The 17,869-nt window shown below is 39.6% G+C and overlaps 1 protein-coding gene and 1 pseudogene across 1 annotated transcript; both read right to left on the minus strand.

Annotated features, from left to right (window-relative positions):
* Window positions 1–1,959: 1,959 nt before the first annotated feature.
* Window positions 1,960–3,006, minus strand: LOC146486314 (QRFP-like peptide receptor). Its single transcript, XM_085096182.1, has one exon. The coding sequence runs from the start codon at window positions 3,004–3,006 to the stop codon at window positions 1,960–1,962; it is 1,047 nt and encodes a 348-aa protein (XP_084952308.1).
* A 10,645-nt stretch (window positions 3,007–13,651) lies between these two features.
* On the minus strand, window positions 13,652–14,786 carry LOC146486315 (uncharacterized; annotated as a pseudogene).
* Between the last annotated feature and the right edge of the window lie 3,083 nt (window positions 14,787–17,869).

The following is a 17,869-nucleotide window of genomic DNA, read 5'->3' on the forward strand; positions in this document are numbered from 1 at the left end:
CTTAGCTCTCCCCCACTAAACAACAGAAAGGATCGAAGCGATTCCATCTCGGAAGCCGGTTTCAGAAGAACAACCTATTTCGAGACAGAGTTTGTTTACGAATTTTATCCTAATCATTTCAGAAATATCTCGAAAGGATAAGATTTTACCAGCCGATAAATGAATTTCCGATCTCAAAATAGACGAATAACTTAACTTTCTAAATTCTTCTCCTGTAGCCATATTCGTTGGATTGATTTTGAACAAAATAATTTGAACTAAAACAGCTTTTCCGCCGACTTCACGTCCTTTCGAATCGAAGTTGCGGGAACTTGAACGTTGCTAAAATAAGACTTTTGGTAATCAGCCAATCCGATACGCGCGTTTGGGATTTTTGATTGACAGTCTGAACGGTTCAGCCTGGTCTGATAGGATCGCTCCGTGTTTAAAGAACTCGATATATCGATTATTATATTGTACCTGGGCTTCTGCGCTATGGAGTTTCGGCAAGAGTTTTGCGCCATACTTAATTCATCGGAAACTTTCTTCTTTTTTTTCTTAGGACCAGTTTTCTTCTTAGTTTTCAACCACGGACTCTTTCCCTTCTTATTTTTCGCCATACACGATACGAAAAACAAATACAAGCGAAAACTTGGTGTGAATAAATCACAAGTTGCAAGCGTAAACAAAAGAGGAAGAGAGGCGACATGAAATGAACGACTCCGGATGTTTTACCGCGAAAAACATCACGGGAAGCCCTGACGCTGACACATTTTAATTGGCTTATAGCACTCTGGCGGGTGATAGAATTTCATATGAAAAAACTTTCTTCTTGATAATTCGCGCACGCATCAAAATTTGTAATATATATAAATTTTTTTGAAAATGAAGCGAGAAAAGTAATGTTTAATTTGGCCTTAAAATGTTTTTGGCAGAAAAAACGACTCTTGAAAGTATCCGGTAACCTTAACTTTGTATTGTCTCGGGCGGCGTTTACCATGGTAAAATATTTACCTAGGTAAGTAAACTCCAATACCTCGGTAAAATGGTAAAAGAAGGCATTGTATTTTTCATTCTCAGCATCATTTACAACTTTCTCTAGACAAACTTTGATCCTTCGTTGTGTAATTATTGACATTATTGTTCATTTATTTTCCCACCAGGGAGGATGCTGCATATTCAGCATATCCACGTCTCTACGCATATAACCATGCGTACTCTAGATATGCGTATGAGCAACCAGCTGAATTTCCCCCGCAGTATTGTGGAATGCCTATGCAAATAATGGCGCCTCAATGTGCTCAAGGTCCTCGGGTTCCACTAGTTCCACTAGTGAAGATTTATCAAGCGCCGCGCAGAATAAGAAATCCAGTCGATGGACTGAAACTGAAGAAAAAATCCCCATCGAGTTGTTCGGTGAGAACGAAGAGAAGCTTCGCTATAAAGCATATAATTCGCCAGAATGGGAATCTATTGCCAAGCAACTGCACGAGAGATGCAGGCGAGAACATGTTTTAAGCGACAAGATAGCGCAGCAAAGCAAAAATAAAATGAGCAATCTCACCAAAAAATACAAAACAACCAAAGACAAGCCCCGGACCACTGGATATGGAAAAGGGAGAGATGATGAGGGTGACAAGGATCACGCAGAGGGCAAACTTGAGTTTGTGCCTAAGCATTATCAGGGCAAGGACGAAATTCTCAGCAATCGAGAAGCCATCAATCGTCGACAGGTGTTGGAGAGTAGTTCGCCGATCGAAGCCCAGAGTTCCCCACAAATTGATCAGGACATCCGCGATAAAGAAATTTTCGGTGAGGAAGTTTCCGCTGCTGTGTCCGCTCAAAAGAGGAAACTTTTCCAATCTGATGACTGTTCACAGAATCCCAAGAAAAACCACCGAAAATCATTTTTTTCGGAAGAGCAACCATTGTTTTTCTTTCACTCGACCCTTGAACGATTCGACATGAATTGAAACATATTCACTTTAACATTCGTAGGCCTATGTCGTACATCGTCGCTTGGCTCTCTGGTTGGGAATTCCGACATTTTAGAAGATTCCAAAGGCTCTGACGATATGTTTCATTCAGAAGAAAATAAACGCATGGATTAAGCGATGCGTTGGAGTAAAATATGAACTTGACTGCAAAGCTCCAATGGTCTATTCCACAAGGAAGTTTTTCCTGCCACGCAAAAAGGTGTAACAATCCAGTGATATCTATAGGAAGTATACACATAACAAATAAAACTATGATGGCCAGAATTTTCTTAATGATCTTAGTGTCTTCTATTCGCCTTTGCCTTCTGAATGAGGACACTGTTTTCCAAAGTGATCTCTGTTTTATTATAGACCTGAACATGAGTGAATATAAAACCGTAATGACTGCCAAGGGGATGACAATTAAGATAACTGATATCGCCACGAAGTAGATTCTTTGAGCTTGTAGACTGTCAAACGCAGGTTCCCAGCTGAAGATGCAGTATCGTATGTTATTGACTTGTTTGAAAAGCAATGTGTAAAAGTAAGTGCTGTGTAGACCCATAGCTATTAACCATATTAATGGAATAAGAACTCGTCTCCTAGGTGTAATGATGGGGTCTCGATATGGCTGAACCACTCCAGCATACCTATCTACAGTGATGACCAAGATACTTTGAATCGACACAGCGGTGGAAATGTCTTGGAAGAAATAAACAAGTTTGCATAGAATCACTCCAGCAGTCCTGTCAATCAGCCATGTTTGCACGCCGGTGAAGATTTGCGCGAGCTCTCGCGGAACGGCGAATGCCGATACCATTAAATCTGAGATGGCCGTATTTGCGATTAGCAAGTTGGTAGTCGTTTGCATATGTTTGTATCTGGCAATGATTGCGATGAGTGCAGAATTTCCGAGCAGTGAAATCAGCATAAGGATAGAGTAACAAGCTGCTTTGACCAGTTTTTTTTCCATAGGCTCATCTTTTGTGAATGGCATGCATTTGGGTCCAGTGGGGTTTGGGTTCGTTGAATTCTCAAGCGAATCATCCATGGTACTACTCCAACTGCATTAAACGGAGCTTGACTTTCCTAGAATTAAAATTAAAAAAATTGTTGTTTAACGAGAAGCATTCAAGTCTGTGTATTAAAAAATGTGTTTATGTTTTCCTTGCATGCTATTATCACACAATGTCTTACCGTTTAGTTAACGATCACTCACAGCTTTTTTTTTTCATTAGCCAGGCGTCATGAATGAATTTCAAGCACGTTTGTTTCCGTTTATTCTTTTCGAACAGCCTATCTTATCAGTATTCCATCTTACCCTTGCTTTAAATATTGTAAACGATTGTCATACTTGGTGTCCGCTTATCTTCCTCGGTCCCTAATAAAGGCAACGAAGATTACTTGAACAACAAAACTGTCCTAATGTGTCTGATACGAGTTGCCTTACTTCTTTTATCTTCCAGCAGTAAAGAATCGGGTTGAGAGAAGAATTTAAGTAATGCAGACTTCCTGTAGATGCTCAAATGATTTCCGCTCTCATACCAGTCCATCTATTTGCTTTTATTACGATGATGGAAACTAAAAAGGAAACATAACAAACAACCAATGCCAACTACACCTACGCTATGCTAGAAACCGTCTTCTTGTATTTTCCGATATTCAGTGGAGTCATTCCTTGCTTATTAAGGCGGTCTTGCACCTTAGCTTGGTGTTACTGCAATGTGAAAATTATCTTCGTGTAACAAAATATTGAGATAGATAAAAGGACCACTGAAAACACAACTGCTGTAGCAAAAAATTATACGTATCAAATGGATCCAAAAGAAGTAAATAAATCCAACTGATATCCCAGCTAGCCAAATACAAACAGTGAGTGCACGAGTTCGCCTCAGTGTTACGACGTTTTTGTATCTGAGTCCCAACTTCAGGGCGAGAAGCCTGTCAACACTGATGGCGGTCAAGGTCACGATCGACGTTACGCAAAGAACAAAACTTGAACCATTATATATTTGAATAACCTGTTGGATGAAGTTGAAGTTGAGGTTGTTCTTTATGCCACCAGCATTCAGCAGGAGGATGACAAAGAGCGGTTGTGATACGAGACCAATGAAAAGATCAGTTGCTGCCAAGCATTGAAACAACAGTTTTGTTGGTGGATGAATAGAAGATGCTTTGTGAAGAGCAATGAGGATCAGGACATTACCCAGAGGCGCAATGATGGAAAGAAAAACGTTCAAAGTAGCGTAAGATATAGCTACTCCTGCTGGAATTATGTTTGCTTGTCTCACCGTGCTCGTAAAGTTCCTATTTTCAGGCCAGTTCGCTATTTTTGGCCGTTTCCTTAACGGTTTCAAATCAGAAACGCAGTTCGGCTTCACTGACAAACGAAATCAGACCAGTAGTTCTTTAATTTTTTGTTAGTTGTAGTGCCCTTCAGGTTACAAGCCAGCTTTCGAGGTGACTACACTGCTAAAACAAAGTTTTACTAGCGTACTTACTTAATTAAATATACCTTTTAATAAATATACACTTTAACCTGTCAGCTGTTTCAACAGCGCGTCTTTGAGTCTGTAGGTTATCGCAATTAAAATGTGGGCATTCATTGGGCACAATCTGGCAGTTATTTCCAATTGGCAACATTCACGCGGTTATAAATTAAAAAATTCTTAATGTACGTAAACAGCAATAATTTTTTCTGAGAGATGGTTATTGTTATTTAACACTGCAAAATATTTCCACCGTTCGGCTCTGGTGAGGAAAAAGCGCTGCGACTCAAATAACGGCTGCATTCACCATCTTTTAGTGCTGTAATTGTCAAACTCGTTCCCAGGGCCCTCTGTCTTCCTCCCTCGAAGAGAGAGGGTTCTGGGAACAAGGTTGTGCAATTATTTCATTGGCATAAAATATTAGAAAGACCAGTTGTCCTTTTTAAAAACTATAGTGCAGCTAACTTAAGAATAATGCGAAAAACACGACATACAGAAAACTGAAATAATGGAAGCCGTCAGTCACAGCAAATTCACTTCTTCTCACTTCACAGAATGTGGTGTTAGCCCGGAAAACGCCGAGACACCAACAAATCTTCTGGAGCTGGATCTCTTCTCTTTCCCGCCCATGAATAACCATGAATTAGAAAAAACGAAATTTTGTGAATTTAAAGAAAAAGTGGATTTTACATGGGAGATTTCAGAGTGACCAGTACTTCAGACCGGCAGATAATTTCCGTGTCGGTAGACTCCCAGATAATCCGAGACAGTCGGCATATATGATAACGGCAACAGATGAGTTGGGGATAAGTTCGTCTCATGGATTTGTAAGCGTCAGCGATGTTTGATATGAATCAAGGGTGATAACGTTTCATTTTCCACTGGATATCTGTTTGGATGGCCTTTATCGACTAAAACATTTGGGCTTATTCGTAAACTTAGAAAACCTACAGTTTATTCGCCGAAATGTGAGATTAAAATTTCGTAACACTGTGAACAAAACTAATTCCTTTCGTTTTCAAGGTGGAAAAAATGTCTTTAAAAATGCGAAAAGGAGGGGCGGGGGATCTAGCATTTCCGTATAGCGACCAACTAGTCGTAAATTCGAGGACGTAGAACTTTCTGCAACTTACATTTTCAGCTAAAGTATCCGAACAGAAACAAACGTGTCCTTAAAAGGATATAAAACGATCTGGGAACACAGGAGACAGCATTTTAAGTTCTTTGCTCAAATATTCTTGTTCTCGTTCATTTCTTACGCATACTTCGTGTAAATTTACAAAAATGACCCTTCAGTTTGTTTATTAAAAGGATAAAGTGGTTTATGTAAAAAGATTACGAAGGTTGAGTTACTGACTTGTGTTTTCATCCAACACAAACCAATATAACTCGTCTTTTTTTCTTTTCTAAGACAGAGTATAGACATGTATGACTTAACTCGACAAACAGCAAAGCCGTCTTAATGTGTTCCTGGCGAGTTGACTCACTTCTTTTATCTCCCCGCAGTAAAGAATCACAGATTTAAAGACGAGTTTCGAAATGGAAACTTCTTGAAGAGAACCAAAAGATACCCTCGCTTATTCCCTCCCATCTGTTTATCTTTACGATTATAATGGAATAAAGCACGGAACATGACAAACGATCAATATCAGCCATGCTATGCTCGAAACTGTCGTCTTGTAGCGAGCTGTAGTGTTGCACGGATTCACCCCTCCGAACGACAACTACCAAAAAGACGAAGATTACCGAACCAATAAACACTTGACTTATCTCCACACTTAAAAATCTTGTGGAGCACTTTACGAAGCAGCTAGAGTTCACATCACAGAAAAAAAGTTGCCTGTAGTGTTCTGCTAAGTTGGCCGGATTCAGCTCACTTCATAGTTTAGTGGCCCAGGGCTACTGTTTAGATGCTGATTTGTTCAATACTAAATACAAGCAAAGACGTTTACACAACGAAAACCCACAGCTTCGTTATATTTCAGCCCCTTCTCGGTAAGTTTTAAAGGTATTACTTTTCGTCTAGGTGGTTTCATTTGGTTGTTTCAGGTTTTAGTTCATGCCCACGAAACACACCATTTTGCTATAAATATCGAGTGAAGTTATTTTTAATGAGTGCCATCAGGACTGCTGTACTACTAATTCCCCGGGCTTGCTAGCCCTGCGAAGGAAATGTGGATTGACGTCGTCAAAGAAAAATCCTTAACCTCGTGGTATATGAACCCACGACCATTTTGCTGTTGCGTACCTGTTCCCTGTCCGGGTCCGGTATCGTTTTCCTCATCTTCTGCAGGGTTCTGTTTTTTAATAAACCCCACACAGAATACCTTGAGTTGTAGAATTTGTCCCATCTTTTTACATCATGGCCCACGTTCTCCGGCTAAAATCATGTCTTTATATCTACTTGGTTAGCAAAGAACTTTTGGAAAGACTCAGTGATATTCGATCGGAACCTTAAGCTCATCATAGCTGTCAAACGGAACATATATACGACTATACTTTTGCCGCTTTTGACTTACTTCTGAACAATGACCTCTTCTCGGTTGAAATTATTCACTATATTATCCGTTTTAGTCCTTTTCGCCCTCTGCTTGTTCGCAAACTCCCTCCACTGCGCCATATTCGCTACCACATGTTTTTCAGAACACCGCGCCACTCGCAGGGACTCATCGTATCGATAGCCGTGGGCCAAGGGGAAAATAAGAATTGTTTTTGCATTTCACTTGGATTTTATTTAATGTTTGTTTTGCGAAAGCAATGCAATTCGTTTCCATTCTATGGTAGTTTTTGAAACGCATTTGATTTTAATTTCAATTTTTAGTTACTGAAGTTAATTTGCGTTGTAAGTTTACTTTTACTTTTATTAATTTTTCAATCAAGTTTTAGCATTTTAATTTTAATTTGAAAAATAGCCCTAAAAATAAACCCAGAGAAAAATTTCAACGTTTCCGTACTTCATTGTTAACTGAGAAAGTGCCTGGCAATGAAATGAACCCATCAGAGCTCGCTGAGTGATCAATCTGAAAACCTGAGACTCAGTACCTTTGATCTGTGAGAAAACCACACTGTTACAGAGATTATTCCTGAATAATGCTGTGTTTACACTTGGACACTTACCGGGGTAATCATTTACTGACAAAACCTTGGTACATTTGTACATTGTTTATACTGGCTCAAATAACCGAGGTAAACCTGTCATCAATCCAGATCACGATCAAATCGAAATGGCGGCAAATTCTAAAATCCATGCATAAAATGCCCGCGTTTATAAGAGAAGCTGTGGCTCTTGTAGTCCTTTCGTTTCATTTTCTTGTTCTTGAGCTGCAAACTCAAGTCTCAAGATTTCAGCGGCTTTTGCTTTTGCAGCACCTTAAGAAGTCGAGGCGAAAGCGATTTATTTTCCTTCAAATTGCTTTTCAAAAGACAAGGCGCACTAGCCGTGCCTGGTCATGGCCGAGAAACTAATTTTGGTTTGAAACCCTTTTGAACGGAAATTTCGTTGGAGATTGGTGGAAAGAGAACTTCAGGATATCTAGACGTACGTTTGATTACATTGTCCGAGTGGTTGGTCGGGATTTGGCAAACAAATTAGCAATGCAATGATGTTTACTTTACCTCTCGTGTTGTTCGTCGTCGTGAGGATTAATGTCTTTGTCTTTTGCCATGACTCGTAGGTAGATAAAAAACAAACGTGAAAATGAAGTTGCGAAAACATGATCGAATGAGACTGACGCAATCTGGACACCACGGAATGCGAAATACTATGCGACCGCAAAGCTGATATATCTGTCATCTCGACCTTGGTTACCGACGTTAACACAGGGCTGATCGAACGACCATAGTATCAGTTGGCATTTACATACGCAAAATATTTACCTAGTTAAATAAACTCCAATACCTCGGTAAAACGCTCAAGTGTAAACACAGCATGAGTTTGAGTAGAGAAATAAATTCAATAAAATGGTTGCTTTTTATTTCCCAGCATGGTTGGTTCGAACCACAAGACTAATAGTAACGGCGCCAGTTCAAATATAAATAATGTTACTTCACACAGATGAACTTACTTGAGCGCTAAACAAGGTAAGGATGCTTTTTACAAGATCAACTGTTATAAATGTGCGCCAGTCTCGGAAGGAAGTTGAATAACAATACTGTAGAAGTGAATGAGTGATTTATCATTCAGAAGCGCACATATCACAAATATCTCACAAAACGCAGATAACATGCTGCTCTTCCCAAAAGGCTGAAAAGGAGACAATAAAATTTGCATACATTATTTCACCAATTATCGAAGGAGAAAATTAATTTGATTCGGAATCCTTTCCAGACGGATATGACCTGAAAGCTATGTTATGGCTCTTTTAAAATAGTCGAATTGCTAGGGATTCAAATTTGACAACTGTTCACAGAATCCCACGAAAAACCACCGTAAATATAATTTTTTGGCCGAAGAGTAACCATTGTTTTACTTTCACTCGACCCTACAAAAAAAGTCGTGAACGATTCAACATGAATTGAAACTTGTTCACTTTAATGTTCGTAGGCCCATGTCGTACATCGTCGCTTGGCTCTCTGGTTGGGAATCCCGACATTTTAAAAGATTCCAAAGGCTCTGACGATATCTTTCATTCAGAAGAAAATATATCCATGGATTAAGCGATGGGTTGGAGTAACATATAAACTCCGTCATATAAACGTCCTTCTAGAATCTAAACGAACCCAGAGTCGGTAAGCTTCGCTTTCGTTACACTCAACTATTCGGCTCGTTGTTTCTACAGATAGGCCTGTATGTTGAGTTGTAAACCTTCCGTGATAGACCGTTTTGTCTGGTTACGTTTGTTTTCATGTACTCTTTTTGAAAAGCTTATCTTATCACGATTCCATCTTACCCTTGCTTTAAATATTGTAAACGATCGTTGCGCCGGGTTTACGCTTATCTTCCTCGGTCCCTTATAAAGGCAATGAAGATTACTTGAACAACAAAACTGTCCTAATGTGTCTGACACGAGTTACCTTACTTCTTTTATCTTCCAGAAGTAAAGAATCGGGTTGAGAGACGAATTTAAGTAAAGAAAACCTCCTGTAGATGCCCAAACGATTTCCGCTTTCACATCAGTCCATCCATTTACTTTTATTATTATGATGCAAACCAAACAGGAAACATAACAAACAACCAATGCCAACTGCACACACGCTATGCCAGAAACCGTCTTCTTGTATTTTCCGATATTCTGTTGTGTCATTCCTTGCTGATTATGGCGATCTTGCACCTTAGCTTGGTGTTGCTGCAATGTGAGGATTATCTTCGTGTAACAGAATATTGAGATAGATAAAAGGACGACTGAAAGCACAACTGCTGTAATGAAGATGATACGTTTTAAATGGATCCAAAAGAAGTAAATAAATCCAACTGATATCCCAGCTAGCCAAATACAAACAGTGAGTGCACGAGTTTGCTTCAGTGTTACGACGTTTTTGTATCTGAGTCCCAACTTCAGGGCGAGAAGCCTGTCAACACTGATGGCGGTCGAGGTCTGGATCGACGTTCAGCAAAGAACAAAACTTGAATCATTATTTATTTGAATAATCTGTTGAATGAAGTTGAATTTGAGGTTAATCTTTATGCCACCAGCATTCAGCAGGAGGATGACAAAGAGCGGTTATGATACGAGACCAATGAAAAGATCAGTTGCTGCCAGGCATTGAAATAACAGTTTTGTTGGTGGATGAATAGAAGATGCCTTGTGAAGAGCAATAAGGATCAGGACATTACCCAGAGACGCAATGATGGAAAGAAAAACGTTCAAAGTAGCGTAAGATACAGCTACTCCTGTTGGAATTATGTTTGCTTGTCTCAGCGTGCTCGTAAAGTTCCTATTTTCAGGCCAGTTCGCCATTTTTGTCTGTTTCCTAAACGGCTTCAAATCAGAAAACACAGTTGCTTCACTGACAAACGAATTGGGTTTTTATGGGACCACACGTTGTTTAATTTTTTGTTAGATGTAGTGCCCTTCAGGTTACAAGCCAGCTTTCGAGGCGACTACACTTCGAAAACAATGTTTTACCAGCGTACTTGCTTAAATATACCCATTTTAACCTGTCAGCTGTTTCAACAGCGCGTCTGTGAGTCTTAGGTTATCGCAATTAAAATGTGGGCATTCATTGGGCACAATTTGGCAGTATTCATGTAGCCACATTACGTTTTTTCCAATTGGCAACATTCACGTGGTCATAAATTAAAAAAATCATAAATAAACGTAAACAGCAACAATTACTCGGGCCGTAAGGCAGCACGAGTTAAGTTTTTGGTCGCGTTATCAAATTTTTTTTGGGGTCGCGATGGGCCGAGAGATAAGACTTCTTGCCACGAGTTAAGTTCCCGGTCTCGTTTTATGTATTCGGGCGGCATGAGAGACGTTTTCGGTCGCGTTTTCAAATTCTTCGCATTCTTTGTACTCGGGCCGTGAGTAGTTAAGTAATTGGGGAAGGGGAGGGGAGGGCCCCGATCTCTCTCATTTTTTCTCGCTTCCTAAGCTCCCCCTCCCTTTCCCCGATGTATTCTGCGAGTCGCTATTCTTTCAAATCAAAACATTTGGCGTCGGTTGTGAAGCGTTTGTGAACAGTTTCCCTTAGCGCAGAGAGGGTTCTGGAGTCGTTAGAACAAAAAGGTGATGGCAATGATAGCATGTCGACTGGCGAAGAAAGCGAAAATGCAAGGATTAGAGGCCGTGGATATAGTATAAGAGAAGACGAGGTAGCTTGAACGTGGTGCACTCGGTTTCGTCTGATTGGCAAATTAGCGAGGGTGACAGTTGTGCAAGAAATCATGAGCCTTTGGAAGGTTTGTCGCACGAGCAGCACGCGAATGAATTTAACTCCGCGCAAGATGATGTAGATGGAGGGCATGTAAAATGCGAATGAGAAATCGAAACAGAAAAGTATAGTGAGGTTTTGCAGCTTTCTTCGGGACCTTCGCAATGCAAGATGCTGCAGAATGCTCAGAAAATTCAAAGAATTCCAAAGATTCGAATGCAGACCTCACCGCAAGCAACGCGAATGTTTCACAGCATAAGAATGGTCATGCCGAATCGAACGATCGATCGCAAGTGCACGCTGAGGAAGAGGGGAAAAGAGAGACAGTTTCTGACTTAATGAACGCTTGGAATAATAGGACAGCAGAAGTGCTCGATGTTTAGGTGAATAGGATCCACTAACCCGTTTTAACTTTCAAAGGTCATCTTTAAGAAATGCCGAAATCCACGTTTGAGAAAACTGCTGCTCTTTAGCTTTTATTTGAATGTCCACGCCTTAGGTATTCATCCAGAGACTTACAAGTTCGTTCGAACTACGCATAATAACATCAAAATAGCCCCAAAAGAAAGTACCGCTAAATAGCTTTGATTTCGGTGACCACAATTAGACTTAATTTTCCAATTTGACTTTATAGAGATGTAATCGGTGTCTTGATCGCTATCGTGTCACACTCAGTCCTGCGATGGCAATTCTCGTGTTTGATTCCTTCGCCGGAAAAATCCTGAACCTTCATGGGTTATCACGCGGAGCATTTTTATTACAAAACGCGAAACAAGTTCAGAAAAACACGTTCAGAAAAATTGGCGGGCCAAGGAATACATCACGCATGACAAATTATGCGAACTTACTTGCAATTTTGTTATCAGTTTTTGAATTGTTCAAGAAGGAAACCGTGTTGTCGCCAAACTTCTATCCATCGTCAACAAATGCTTCCCCAAGAGCCACCCATTAAACAAGATCTTTAACAGACACACACTAAAACTCAGCTACTCATGCATGCCAAACATGAAAACCATCATCGCATCACATAACAAACAGATACTCTCAAATGTAGCAACCACCCCAAACCAAAATCATGACCCGAGCTGCAACAGCTGCAGGAAGAAAGCAGAATGCCCACTTGATGGTAAATGCCTTCAAGCGATAGTGGTCTACCAAACGACGGTAACGACAGTAACAACAACAGAATCGTACGTGGGACTGGCATCAAACTTTAAAGAACGATACCGAAACCACCACACATTCTTCCGAAACACCAACAGACGAAAATAATGCAGTGGAACTATCTGAACATAAATGGACCCTGAAGGACGCAAACAAAACATTTCGCATTAAATGGAAAGTACTCAAAAAGTGCAAACCCTATAATAACACTAACAAGAAATGTACCCTATGTCTTCACGAAAAGTTTATTTTAATCTGTAGAAAAGATCTCTGTAGCCTGAACAAATGCAATGAATTACCAAGTTCATGCCCCAACAGAAATAGATATGTACTCAAAACCTCTCGAATAACGTAAAGTAACCGTTTGTATCATGGCACGTGAATTGTATCACGCCACGTGCATTAGTATGTTATCGCCCAGCAAACGCTTGTTTTAAATCACCAGTTCGAATGATTTCACAAATCCATGCCCTCATATAAATAGATATCTACCAAAAACCTCTTGTATAACGTAACGTAACCGTTTGTATCATGGCACGTGAATTCAATGACGGCACGTGGAATTGTATTTTATTGCCTAGCAGCTGCTTGTTTTAAATCTCCAGTTTTTGATTACTTTATATAGCCAGCTTTTGAATCTTTACTGGTCATTCGTTGAAGTTGCCTGATGAGTGTGGTCAGCTCCTGACCATACGAAAAAGACCTGTAGCAATAAAACGATAAATCACTTCTGAAGCCTGAACTGTTTTTTCCTGAGTGTATATCTCTATATCTATCGATTTTGGGGAGGTAGCGATGCTGGAAGTTATCACTGCTAAAAGATCGTACGCTTACGTACCACGCAGTCAAATATGGCCCGAGTATAAGCTGATAACAGCTTCTTGTTTTTTCAGCGAGATGGTTATTGTTATTTGAGACTCCAAAATATTTCCACCGTTGGACTCTGGTAGTTCGGCTCTGGTGAGGAAAGAGCGCTGCGACTCAAATAACGGCTGTGTTCACCATTTTTAGTACCCCAATTGTCAAACTACTTCCCAGGGCCCTCTCTCTTCCTCCCACGAAGAGAGAGGGCCCTGGGAACAAGGTTGTGCAATTATTTCACTGGCATAAGATATTAGCAAGACCAGTCGCTATAGTGTAGCTAGCTTAAGAATAATGCGAACAATACGACGTACAGAAAACTTAAATAATGGAAGCCGTCAGTCACAGCAAGGTAAATAACTAGTGACAGGCCATTCACAGATCCCGCAAATGTGTTGCATGAATCTTATTGCTTTTCCACATGTAGTGTTAAAGAGATTAACTACAGATTGGCTTTAACCAGTATATGTCTTAACGAACTGCCTCTCTTATAATAAATAATTGGAGGTTCTTTAAACAGTTCTTTAAGTTTAGGTTGTGATTCTATAAGATGCCATTTCTCCATTAGAATCGGTTTAAGGTTAGGCACAGATGGGTTGTATTGCGTTACAAAGGGCAATTTTTCTTTTTGCACTCTTGCGTTTTCTTTGAGAGCTTTCTTTCTGTCAGAGAATTTGACTTCCGAGAGTGTTTTTTCTATAAGGTTGTTCAGGTAGCCTCTCGCTCGAAGGCGTAATTTGAATATTCTTATGTTTTCTACAAAAGTCTCCTCTAAAGAGTTAGTTCTTAGTAGTCTCAGGCCTTCACCTTTCACAAAGCCTTTTTTGACTCCAGGTGGGTGACAGGATTTAAAGTGCGTGTACTGGAATGTTTCAGTAGGCTTAAAATGAGTACGTGTGTCAAGGATAGATTTTTTTTTTTCAAACCGTGCTCCTTTGTAGATGCATGTATCAAGGAAGATGATTTCTTTATCAGAAATATCAGCAGTCAATTTTATTGTAGGATGATAGTTATTTGCATGCTCAATGAAGTTGTTGATTTCCTCTCTATTAGTGTCCCATAGGGAAAACACGTCATCGATATATCTCTTCCATACCAACGGCTTTGCACTGCGCTGATCAATAATTGCTGTCTCAATCTTAGCCATGAAAATATTAGCAAAAGAGACTGCTGTTTTAGTCCCCATAGCCGTACCATGGGTCTGGAGAAAGTTTTTTTCCATTAAATTGGAAAGAATTTTCTTGTAATATAAGTCTCGGCATTTCTTTAAGATAATGTGTTGGTAGAGGGGGCGTTGCCGTGTAGAATGTGTCATATGCATGGCATATGGTCGTGATACCTTCTTCTTGTGGTATATTTGTATATAGACTTGTAACATCCATTGAGACAACGATTGCATTTTGTGGAACTCTCGTTCCTTCAATGAAGTTAATAAACCGTGTTGTATCTTTAATGTATGACTGCTGTTCTTTCATTATTGGTTGAAGAAAACTGTCAACAAAAGCTGAAATTTTTCGTACAGCGAACAACAAGTCGTAAATTCGAAGACGTAGAACTTTCTGCAACTTACATTTTCTGCTAAAGTATCCGAACAGAAACAAACGTGTCCTTAAAAGGGTACAAAACGACCTGGAAACAAAGGACACAACATTTAAAGTATTTTGCTTAAAAGTTCTCGTTCTCGTTCATTTCTTACGCATACTTCGTGTAAACTTATAGAAAAGACCCTTCAGTTTGATTATTAAAAGGATAAAGTCGTTTATGTAAAAAGATTACGAAGGTTGAGTTACTGACTTGTGTTTTCATCCAACACAAACCAATATAACTCGTCTTTTTTCTTTTCTATGACAGAGTATGACAGAGTTATGTGTGACTTAACTCGACAAACAACAAAGCCGTCTTAATGTGTTTCTCACGAGTTGACTCACTTCTTTAATCTTCCAGCAGTAAAGAATCACAGATTTAAAGACGAGTTTCGAAATGAAAACTTCTTGAAGAGAACCAAAATATACCCTCGCTCATTCCCTCCCATCTGTTTACTTTTAGAATTACCATTATAATGTAATAAAGCACGGAACATGACAGACGATCAATATCAGCCATGCTATGCCAGAAACTCTCGTCTTGTAGCGAGCTGTAGTGTTGCGCGGATTCACCCCTCCGAACGACAACTGCAAAAAAGACGAAGATTACCGAACCAATAAACACTTGACTTATCTCCATACTTAAAAATCTTATGGAGCACTTTACGAACCGTCTAGAGTTCACATCACAGAATAAAAGTTGCCTCTGGTGTTCTGCTAAGTTGGCCGGATTCAGCTCACTTCATAGTTTAGTGGCCCAGGGCTATTGTTCAAATGTTGATTTGTTCAATGCTAAATACAAGCAAAGACGTTTGCGCAGCGAAAAATCACAGCTTCGTTATATTTTAGCCCCTTTACAGTTAGTTTTAAAGTTATTACTTTTTGTCTAGGTGGTTTCGTTTCGTTGTTTCAGGCTTTAGTTCATGCCCACGAAACACACCATTTTGTTATAAAAATCGAGGGCTGCTGTCCTACTAGTTCCTCGGGCTTGCTAGTCCTGTGAAGGAAATGTGGATTGCCGAAGTCAAAAAAAAATCTTTAACCTCGTGGTATTTGAATACCTTGAGCTGTGGAATTTGTCCCATCTTTTTACATGATGGGCCACGTTCTCCAGCTAAAACATCACAAATCATGTCTTTCTCTATTTGGTTAGCAAAGAACTTTTGGAAAGAGTCAGTGATATTCGATCGGAACATTAAACTCATCATAGCTGTCAAACGGAACATATTCTTTTGCGCCAACACGACTATACTTTTGCCGCTTTTGACTTACTACGGAACTCATTTTCTGAACAATGATCTATTCTCGGTTGAAATCATTCACTATATTATCCGTTTTAGTCCTTTTCGCCCACTTCTTGTTTGCAAACTCCATCCACTGCGTCATATTCCCTACCACATGTTTTTCAGAACACCACGCCACTCGCAGGGAATCATCGTATTGATAGCCGTGGGCCAAGGGGAAAATTGTCTCTGTATTTCACTTGCATTTTATTTAATGTTTGTTTTGCGAAAGCAATGCAATTCGTTTCCATTCTATGGTAGTTTTTGAAACGCATTTGATTTTAATTTCAATTTTTACTCTGAATTTAATTTGCGTTGTAAGTTTACTTTTACTTTTATTAATTTTTCAATCAAGTTTTAGCATTTTAATTTTAATTTGAAAAATAGCCCTAAAAATAAACCCAGAAAAAAATTTCAACGTTTCCGTACTTCATTGTTAACTGAGAAAGTGCCTGGCAATGAAATGAACCCATCAGAGCTCGCTGAGTGATCAATCTGAAAACCTGAGACTCAGTATCTTTGATCTGTGAGAAAAGCACACTGTTACAGAGATTATTCCTGAATAATGCTGTGTTTACACTTGGACACTTACCAGGGTAATCATTTACTGACAAAACCTTGGTACATTTGTACGTTGTTTATACTGGCTCAAATAACCGAGGTAAACCTGTCATCAATCAAGATCACGATCAAATCGAAATGGCGGCAAATTCTAAAATCCATGCATAAAATGCCCGCGTTTATAAGAGAAGCTGTGGCTCTTGTAGTCCTTGCGTTTCTTTTTCTTGTTCTTGAGCTGCAAACTCAAGTCTCAAGATTTCAGTGGCTCTTGCTTTTGCAGCACCTTAAGAAGTCGAGGCGAAAGCGATTTATTTTCCTTCAAATTGCTTTTCAAAAGACAAGGCGCGCTAGCCGTGCCTGGTCATGGCCGAGAAACTAATTTTGGTTTGAAACCCTTTTGAACGGAAATTTCGTTGAAGATTGGTGGAAAGAGAACTTCAGGATATCTAGACGTACGTTTGATTACATTGTCCGAGTGGTTGGTCGGGATTTGGCAAACAAATTAGCAATGCAGAGATGTTAACTTTACCTCTCGAGTTGTTCGTCGTCGTAAGGATTAATGTCTTTGTTTTTTGCCATGACTCGTAGGTAGATAAAAAACAAACGTGAAAATGAAGTTGCGAAAACGTGATCGAATGAGACTGACGCAATCTGGACTCCACGGAATGTGAAATACTATGCGACCGCAAGCGGATATATCTGTCATCTCGACCTTGGTTTTCCGACCTAAAATAACCCTGCCTCATTACAGGGCTAATCGAACTTTTACATTGGTTAAGGTGTCCTTCGCGATAAAAAATATTTGCGCGCTGTTTTAAATGCAACAACCATAAACTATATATCAGTGCAAAGCTAATGAAATGTACTATCCGGTGAAAATTGTTTCGCTTTGATGTTTTCTAGCCGAAAGGAGAGTGCGTCGCAAAAGCCCAAAACGACTGATGTCTCTTTGAGCGAATTTATCGGGTATGGAATTCGACCGCAGAATCAAAATTACTGCATCATATCAATCACAAGGTATTAATCTTCAAAACCGTGTGAGGCTTTTTCGACATTCCTATTGCATGCTTGCTTCGCAATTTTACTGTCAATTTTGATGATCAAAAACTTACCGATACGTTTTACGACGAAGGCCATTGCGGAAGATCAATTTTACAAAA

Source organism: Pavona decussata, unplaced genomic scaffold (assembly GCF_977016875.1).
Source record: "Pavona decussata unplaced genomic scaffold, jaPavDecu1.1 SCAFFOLD_21, whole genome shotgun sequence".
NCBI classification, from domain to species: Eukaryota; Metazoa; Cnidaria; class Anthozoa; order Scleractinia; family Agariciidae; genus Pavona; species Pavona decussata.

Coding starts and splice junctions, on each gene's coding strand:
- LOC146486314 (XM_085096182.1), bottom strand. CDS start 3,006: ATGGATGATTCGCTTGAGAATTCAACGAACCCAAACCCCACTGGACCC.